This window comes from Panthera uncia (assembly GCF_023721935.1).
Source record: "Panthera uncia isolate 11264 chromosome A1 unlocalized genomic scaffold, Puncia_PCG_1.0 HiC_scaffold_17, whole genome shotgun sequence".
Lineage (NCBI taxonomy): Eukaryota > Metazoa > Chordata > Mammalia > Carnivora > Felidae > Panthera > Panthera uncia.
In genome coordinates this window covers 111,411,295-111,420,417 of record NW_026057577.1, presented here as the reverse complement: position 1 = coordinate 111,420,417, position 9,123 = coordinate 111,411,295, and the positions used below count along the sequence as shown (strand labels likewise).

General features: G+C 56.1%; 1 protein-coding gene across 1 annotated transcript; it reads right to left on the bottom strand.

Annotated features, from left to right (window-relative positions):
- Positions 1–3,892: 3,892 nt before the first annotated feature.
- Positions 3,893–8,912, bottom strand: IL17B (interleukin 17B). Its single transcript, XM_049648053.1, has 3 exons — positions 8,527–8,912; positions 6,061–6,350; positions 3,893–4,287 (listed from the first exon to the last, which is right to left on the bottom strand). Exons 1-3 carry the CDS (start codon positions 8,545–8,547, stop codon positions 4,056–4,058), a joined length of 543 nt encoding a protein of 180 aa, XP_049504010.1. The 5' UTR covers positions 8,548–8,912; the 3' UTR covers positions 3,893–4,055.
- Between the last annotated feature and the right edge of the window lie 211 nt (positions 8,913–9,123).

Sequence of the window (9,123 nt, the reverse complement as noted above, 5' to 3'; positions counted from 1 at the left end):
GTGAGCTTCCTGACATCCAGTGGGAAAAGGGAAATCTACCAGGCCATAGGAAGAGAAAAGCTTTCCCTCGGCACCTGGAAGAGTTGGCCATTGTGTCCATTATGCAAGGGTCGAAGAGTGATACAGTGGACCTTTCTTGCAAGAATACCGGTTCCTAGGTGGTGGAGGGTGGTCCAAAAATATCCTTCAAGTAGATGGAGGCCCAAATTGGCTTTGAAGTTGTTTTTGCTGTGCTGAGGTGATGGTTGTGTCAGTGAAGAAGACGGTGCCTTTAAAGTGCACGTAGCACGGACCTGTCGGTTATTATAAGAATTATGAAGCTGGCGCATCGGTAAGAATGTTCTACCTCTGGTTGAAGTAGTAGAAAACCAATCTTAAAGTGGCTTCGGCAATAAAAAGAGGTTTTATTGGTTATGAGAGTCCAGGCACAGGGCACAGGGCAGGCACCAGCTCTGTGCTGTGCCAGCGCTGTTTTTTCTCTCCTGGTCAAGGATGGCTGCCAAGAGCGCCCAGGGCCAGCGGTCTCGCACGACTGTGAACACAGTCGGCTCTGGGCCAGCTGGGCAGTGGGCCCCTGCTGAACCAATTCTCTGTGACCGAGCAAATTCCGCGTGCTAATTGGTTTAAGACTCAGCTGCTAGACCAGTAATAGGGACACAGGGGATGAGACGAAGCTGATTGGCTTAGAAGAGTCAGGTCCCTCCCCTGGAGCAGGCTTATCCAGACTACAAGTTAGGAGATGCGGAAAGGGGGTTAGAGAGAGGCACTCTGTCAACCACGTGCAGCGTGGGGCTGTGCCCTCCCCCTCTTCTCCGGGCCAGTGGAATCAATATGTAATGACATCCTTTCATGGTCTGTGTTTGGAATGAAGATGTCACGGGCTGTCCTATTGTAACTGATGATCATTGGTATTGGACCAAGGCCAGTTTCAACCTTGTCCCTGGTAACCATCCCTCCCTTGCATCCCTAAGGAGGTGCGCACAGAAGAGGCAAACGAGGACAATTACATCTGATCCCCAGTCCTCAGCTGGGACTTTGGCTGGTTCTTCAGAAACTTCCTTTATCTGGGTAGACAGGCCTGAACAGCTCAGAACCAAGGCAGGCCAAAGTGCCCATGCTGACAGCTGGCCTGCTTCCCCAAGTCCAAACCTGAGAACCGGATCTCACCACCTCTCCGCCTGCAAGGAAAAGCCAGAGATTCCTGAAGATAGGAGACGGGATCATAAGTTCCAGCAGGAAGCCTTGGCCCCAGGGCCCACCCCAGCCTTCTCAGACCAGGACAGAAGCCCCCAAGGGCCCACAGCCCTCTGGGAGAAGAGAGAGCATTTGCAGAGACAGCCCTATAATTTGCCAAACAGAGCAGGAAGGAGGCCACACTCATACTCAGTAGTCCTGGGGCAGTGTGGTGGACATTTAAAACTCTTTGCAGGGTCTCCATCCCTACAGCAGGTGACCTAAGCAAAACTTGAACACTTGAGGGTATGGGAGATGGTGGAGGATAGAGCTGGGGGTGGCTAAAGAATGGGAGGGGCGAGAGGAATACCTTGCTCCCGATGCACCATTTTTTAAAAAAATTTTTTTAACGTTTATTTATTTTTGAGACAGACACAGCATGAACGGGGGAGGGTCAGAGAGAGAGGGGGACACAAAATCCAAAACAGGCTCCAGGCTCTCTGAGTGGTGGGCACACAGCCCGATGCAGGGCTTGAACTCAGGGACCGCGAGATCATGACCCGAGCGAAGGTGGGAGGTTTAACCGACTGAGCCACCCAGGCACCCCCCCTACCCCACTTGACACACCTTTGAAGGAACAACCGGAGCTGGGGCAAACCTTGGGCTCCCCCTAGAGGCCTCTGTGCATGCGTGCATGCATGCATTCAGCATGCATTCATGCATCCAGCCCTGCACTCTTTTGCACTGGACACCGTGCTGAGTGCTGGATATGCAGATAAGGCCCCTATGCTCATGGAGTGGGGGGTTCTTACCAGACAGTGTAAAATATGAGTCACACATAGACTCAAACCAAAGGAGGTTCCTGGGCACAGTGTAGACCCAGCTCTCTCCTGGGACCTCCAAAGGTCCTGAGCTCCCTGCTGCTGCCTTTAAACCAGGGGACTAAAAAGGGCCAGCTGCCAGCCCAGGCTCCCAAGGCCAAGTTCCTAAGCTGCAGAATGGTAACACTGGGAAAGACCCTGAAGATCCAAAATCCCATCTGCTTGTTTCACAGACGAGAATACTGAAGCCCAGAAAGTTAGGAAAAAGCAACATCCGTATAAAACTAACCGGCACTTACTGAGGATCTCTGTGTGTCTGATGCTCCAGTAGGAGAACAGCCTGTCCCACCTGGATGAGGAGTCTCCCCGCCCAATCCCTATGCCCCAGGGAACCCGAGTCTCCCACTAGAGCAACCATCCTGCAGCTCAGTTCTTCCCACGCCTGCACTCCACCACAAGGCCTTGACGCCGTGGGTCCCTCGTGTGCTGCTGAAGTCTTACTAAGGCCTGGAGAGCGGGCTGTGGGGCCTCACAGGCGAACAACCCCTGGGGAGGAGGGCCGGCTGCTGGAGGCATCAGCTTGGGCTGGCACATGAAGTCTATTTTCCATGTGTCTGGAACCAGTCCAAAGCTTCCTGGGGTAATTTTAACCAGTATCCGCTCTAGAACAATACCAAAAAAGGTAAGTTGCTTACCACCCCAGACAGGCTCATACCTAATCATTGCCCTTTCATGAATTGGACTCTTAAAACCTTCAGAGCTAAAACTGCTTTAGGCACTGAAGGAAGAGTCGCCAAGCAAAGTGGCCCTCTATTGGCTGTTGGCCCTCCTATTGACATTAACCCTGAAGTGCCAGCTGTTCTTAACCTCACAAAATAGCCTGAGCCCCTCAGCTGTCTTGGGGGAGGGAAGGTATTTTTAGACCCTGGAACAACTGGTTTAGGACTAGCTGCGGAGAGGGGGGGCGGGGGGCTAGGAGGTCAGGGGGAGGATTGAATTGCAAGGAGGTAATGGGGGGAGCGGGGACTTATCCAAAGGGCAGGAACCAGCAGGGGTTTAACGAAAAGGCAGTCCACACTGCCTTTCTGATCAGCAAAGTATCTTGATACAAGCCAGCGGTTCTCCAAGTTCTCCAAGTGTGGCCCCCGGACAAGCAGTTATCACCCGGGAACCACTGCATTGGAAATGTGAAGTCTCAGCTCCCACCTGGAACCCCTGCACGTGGGGCCCCCCGCTATCTGTGTTTTAACGAGTACTCCAGGTGATTCCGGCGCTAGCTAAAGTTTGGGAACCGCCGATATCATGAAACCATCTATCCAGATCCCCTTACAGATAAGGCTGGAGGAAAGAATGATCGACACTGGTGCTTCCCAACTCTTGAGTGTTTGTTCAAAGCAAGGGATCCCAGCCTGGAAAAATCCATACCCGTGTGAAAGTTTCAGGGGCTGGCCCAGATTAAAAACCCCCCACTCTCTGGCAACCTGGAGGCTCTTCTGTGGGTCTAGGGCTGACCTGCAGAGAATCTCAGAGCTGAAAGAGCCCTTCTAGGTCACTTATCTAACCAAAGCAGGATCTGCTCCACAGTATCCATAGAGCTTCAGCATTAGCCGGGCTTTTCCAGAAACCGGAAGCTCCCCGCTTCCCTAAGAGCTTGCTCGCAACCGTCCTTGACTTATCTGGGGGAGAGATGGTGCTTGTTCACTCCTATATAGGTTTATATCAACGAAGCTCCAATAACATGGTTGAAGTAGGTTTACAAACCCAAATTAAAGGAAGTATGTGACTGCCCTAAATGGTAGAGTGAATGCAGTATTTTTAAAATAACCTATGTCAGTGTTGGAGACCGCTGATCGATGGAATATCCCTTTTTATTGATCTGAAATCTACATCCCAACAGCCTCCCACCCCCCACCCTGGATTGGCTTCTGAGCCCCAAGGAGCGAACCCAAAGTCTCGCTTTACAAAAGACAGCGTTTACTTTTCATAGGCCTGGCTTGGCGCGGGGGCGCAGGGAGGGTGGTCTCCGCGCCCCCCCCCCCCCCCCCCCACGCAGGCTCTGATTCAGAAGATGCAGGTGCAGCCCACCGCAATGGTCTCCATGACCGCACGCTGGCGGCAGGGCCCCGTGCGTGGTGGCAGCGGGCAGAGGCGGCGGCGCACGGGCACCTGGCTGAACACAGGCACGCTCACCATGCTGCGGTCCTCCTGCATGGTGAAGGGGTTCACGCAGCCCAGACACAGGCACCGTGCCTCCGGTAGGTCCGCAGGGATGCGGCTTGGGTCGTGGTTGATGCTGCAAGAAGGCACGAGAAAGCACTGAGTGGAAGGCGGTGGTGGGAGTTGGGGGGAGGGGAGAGCAAATCAGTCCCCAGGTCCCACACCCCTACCTTTTCTCGCTGGGGTTTTCATTCCCACAGCAAGACTGCACGGTGGTGGAGGATGGACAGTAATTAACTCCATGTGCCAGGTGAGAAAACCGAAGATCTCGGAAGGCAAGCCAGCCCCCAGGTTATCCAGGCTCAAGGTCACCCAGCTCCCTTCTTTCATCCACCAGTTGCCCATCCCAGTACTAGATTCTGCTCTGGGATTGCAAAGAAGCTAAGGCCTTCTCCGTCTACCCGCCCACCCCCGCCATGTTCACATCCCTGGGGAACTTCTTCCGTGGGAAACGATAGATGAGCACATTGATGCCTAATCCTCAGGAGAAGAGGAGTCAGGAAACCTGGGTTCTATTCTGACTTCGTTTCTATTTGTTCAGCACATATTTTTCAGACACCCACCATGTGAGTCTGTCCTGGACATTAGGTGTTCACTGATGGGCAACACAGACAAGTTCCCTCCCAGACCTGAGAGTACAGGGGCTTGTTTTATGACCTTGCCTTCTCTGTGCCTCGGTTTCCTCATCTGCTAATTGGGAGGGAGGGAGTTTGACTATGGACCTACAGCATCAGCATCACCAAGAGCTTGTTAGTAAAGCAGAATCTCATCCCTGCCCCAGACCTCCTGGATCCAAACCTGCATTTTTATAAGACCTCCCCTCCCCCCCAGATTCAAGGGCACGGCAAGTTTTGAAGTCCAGCTTTGAGCAGGATCTTTATGGAGCCCTCCAATTGCCACATTCCAGATACGGTAGCCACTAAGCCACATGTGGCTATTTAAATTGAAGTTAATCAGAATTAGTCAACTATCCCTCAGTTAAGATAAATAAATTTAAGACAAATAAAATAATCAAACTTAGCTCCTCAGCTACACTAGTTACTTTCCAAGCGCTCAACAGCTCGGTGCCTACCGTGTTAGACTTTCCATCGTCCCAGAAAGCACTTCTAGGATCTCAGGACCCAAGTGGCGCCCCTAAAAAATCTTTGGCCTGACTTGTGAGTGAGGACCCTTCAAGGTTACTCGGTTTCTTCATTATTCACTCAGCACGCAGGCATTTGGCCCCTTGTGCATGCCAGGCTCTGTGCTTAGAAGTAGAGCTTTGACTGAGGTAAGGCACCGACCCCGTAGTCTGAGAACAGCGGGTTTTGGTTCCCGATCACGTGGAGGTGTGTGACCTATCACTCTCTGGGCCTCTTCCTGGAGATTTTGATGGAGTGGGGCACGAGAGTCCTTAGATGACTCTGATGCGGGCACTGGGGAGGTGCCAGTCGTGAGAGGCAGATGGAGACACAGAACTCAATACCGCCCTGCAGGCGCTGTGACTGGGAGGGCGTACAAGGCACGCCGAGGCAGAGGAAGTCAGAGCCTTGCAGGCACTCCAGCGGGGACGTGGGGAACACGAATGCCAGGGCTCTGCACAGACAGCTCATTTAATCACAAGCCTATAAAACCGACGAAGTTGGAACTACTGTCACCCCCGCTGACACGCAAGAAACTGAGGCTCGGAGAGGCTGAGGCTGCCCAGAGCCACGCAGCGAGTAGGGGGCAGAGCCGAGATTCAAACCCAGGCACTCGGGCCTCCCGATCCAAGGTGTAACTATTACGATGGTGGGGACAGTGGGCACGGTGCCCCCCCCCCTCCCGCCCCCCACACGCAGCTTGCCCGTGGCTGCCCAGCCCAGCCTACCTGTAGCCCCAGGGCGACAGGCTCCTCTTGTTGGACAGCCACAGCTGCAGGTTGACTTCACACTTCCTCCTGGCCGGCTCAGAGCTGTTCCTCAGCTGGGCTACCATCTCCCCGAGGTTCCTCTCGTATTCCTCCATGCGGGCGTACGGCTTCGCCTGTGACACCAGGTCCAGCGGCACCTGGTGAGGCCCAGAAGCCAGCGTTCCAGGCCGCCCTGGCCCCTTCTTCTTGCCTTTGGGGTTCCTGGGCTGGCCCAGCCCCAGGAAGATGGAGACGGTCAGAAGGAACAGCTGGGAAAGAAGGCCACACGTCAAAGATGGGAGAGCCGGGTGTCCCTCTGGGCCCAGACTCCAGGCTCAGGGAAGAGAGAGGGAAGAGGGTCTTTACGGGGACCGCCCCACCTGCCAGGCCACCACAGGTATAGACGTGTGGACAGGACTAAGTCCCGCCTGTATCGCCTCTTCAAAATCTCCCCACCTTTCCATTTATCCATCTGCACCACCATCCCTCAACAGCCTCCCACCTGGTCTCCCCACATCCCCCCGGTCTCCTTCAACCCGTTCTCCGCACCATGGCCAAGGACAGCTGCTTGAAATGCCGATCTGATGTTAACCTCCAGCTTGACCGTTCACCCTTAGGGTAAAGACACCCCTACTCTGCCACATGGTCTGACTTCTGCTGAGCCCTGCCTCCTCCAATCTTACCCCTGACTTCCTCTCACACCTGCGCTCCAGCCTCTGGCCTTCTCTCGAGCCCTTCCTCCCAAAATGCTCCTTCCTGCCACAGGGACTTTGCACAGGCTGCCACCCGCAGAGTCCTGCCTCCCTCATTTTTCTAAATGCCTCTTACCCCTCAACCCCTCATGTCTCAGCCCAGTGGCACGTCCCTCAGGATGCCTCAGTGGACCTTTTGGGGCTCTCCACACCACACGCCCCTTGCATGCCTGCAGACTTAGAGTTCACATGTGTGGTTCTGTTATGCATCCCTCCCCTACTAAGCACGGACTCCACGCAGGCAGGCATTGCAGCAGCTTCCATATACTGTCTCCTCCCCTGTGACCGAGTCAGTCAACGGCTGTCACCATCCCTGCCCCTTCTGTAGCTTACAGTCCGGGTGGGGGAACAGATGGCGAACAAGTAACAAGCACCTAAATCTCTAGCGACGAATGTGATGATGACGCGGGCTGCCTGTGGCTAGAGATCAGGGCCAACCGCTTAGCAGCAGCCGAGTGGTCCCGCGAGGCCTTTCTGGGGAGCCAGCATGTAGGTGAAATTTGAAGGATAAGAGGGAGGCAGATGTGGGCAGAGGGAGTCTAAATGTCTCACGGGGGTGGGGGTCGGGGAGGGGTGGCAGCGTGAGAAAAGGTTTGCGTCGGTGAAGAGATTTGCCGGGGAAACCGCGAGGCTGAAATAGAGTGTGCAGAGGAGGGGGCGTGAGATGAAGTTGGGGACATGGGCAGGTCACGGCTGAGGATCCCTGTTGGACTCCATGACACCTGTGCCCCCCTCGTCTATGCCCGGCCCTCTGCCTGCCCCCCACCCCATCCACGCCTCACCCGTATCCAACCTCGCCAACCTCCGTCCACTTCTTCCCATAGAACCCAGAGCGTCAGGAAAGTCTCTGGCTCGCTCAGGAGAAGCCCCGGGAGCCTGGCAGGACCCGACTCTCCCGCAAGGCAGGGAGAGAAGGGCCAGGACTGGGGTGGGGCCCAGGGCTCGCCAGAAGGGAAGAATCTTCGTTGGGGCGGGGGGCGGGTGGGGGGGGTTCATCTTGTCCCTGCATCTAACCAGGCTCCCACCTGCCCCGAACCACTCACCTCAGCACCTGCACAGCCCAGGCCTGACCGATCCAGGCTACCCAACAAACCTTGACCCTTGGACACAAGTTCCAGCACAGCCCCTCCTGGCAACACCACTGCCTGGCACAAAATCCACCAAAGAGATTCAAGTCGCTAAATTCTTCCCTTTTGGTCCCGGATTCCGGTGCAGGAAAAAAGGCCTCCTTCACAATTGGCTTTCTCCTCTGGGCTGCTCACCCTGGCGCCCTTGAACTCTGGCCCTCCACTCAGAGAAACCCAGAACAGGATCCAAGTCCCCCCACCTCCCCTGGGAAACAGAAACACAAGGACTTGCCCAAGGTCACACGGCCTGGGTCTCAGGACCCAGGGACTTCTCTGGAAGAACCCCGATAACGGAGTTTGCCAGGCTCCCCCGCCCCGGACGGCTTGGGCCTGAAAGGGCTTCGCTGTGGACGGGCTGAGCCCCGTTCAGGAGCCCGAGCTGTCGGCCATGGCCTCAGGCTCTGAGACCGGTCTCTGTTTCTTCCTCGCCCTGGGGGAGAGACGGCAGAGAGAGAACTCACCTCTGCAGATTCCAAGCCAAACAGAGGCAGCCATGAATCAATAGGAGAGAAGTAACGAAACACTCAGGCCCTAAAATGGGGTGGGGGTGGGGAAGAGCCACGTACCAGGTTGTGCGGCCAGTCCATCCCGCGAGCCAGGCGGTTGGCCAGCAGCTGCCGCCAGCCTGGAACCCCAGATGCCTCCGCCAAGAGAATGGCAGCAACAGGAAGGAGCGAAGCAATTATAGCTCGTCAGGGGGCTGCTGGGGGGTGGCTGGGTGGGCTCGTCATCAGCTGGGAGCCTCGGGCCCCCAGCTGGCTGGGCCTGGCAGCGAGGGGCGTGGGGGCAGGCCAGGAGCCGGGCCGAGGTGCCCGGGGGCTGTTGACTGAGGGACAATGCCCTGTGTGTCCGGTGGGGCCCTGGCGGGTGGGACCTCCGCCTGTGGCCTGCGGCTAGCCACCCGGCCGGCACCCACAGGGCCGGCTAAGACAATCAGCTTCGTTTGCTTTGGGGATGGCAAGGGGGTGAGGGCGGAGGCGGGACGGGCTGTCCGTTGGTCAGGAGAGCAAATGTTCTCGAGTGTGCCAGCCAGGAGCGGGACGCAGGCCCCGTCTCCCGGGGAAACAGCCTCAGGCCCTCCAGCCTCAGCCAGCCTCAGGTGAGTTCAACGGCCCTGGGTGGGGGAGCCCCACCCGCCTAGTCAGTTTACAGGAAGGGAAACT

What these genes read in the sequence shown, in the direction of transcription:
- IL17B (XM_049648053.1), bottom strand. Translation starts at nt 8,547, where the DNA reads ATGGACTGGCCGCACAACCTG. An exon ending in TGGACTGGCCGCACAACCTG is followed by an intron (nt 6,351 to 8,526) that starts GTACGTGGCTCT and finishes CTTCTTTCCCAG; the next exon opens with CTGTTCCTTCTGACCGTCTC. An exon ending in CTGTCGCCCTGGGGCTACAG is followed by an intron (nt 4,288 to 6,060) that starts GTAGGCTGGGCT and finishes GCCTTCTTGCAG; the next exon opens with CATCAACCACGACCCAAGCC.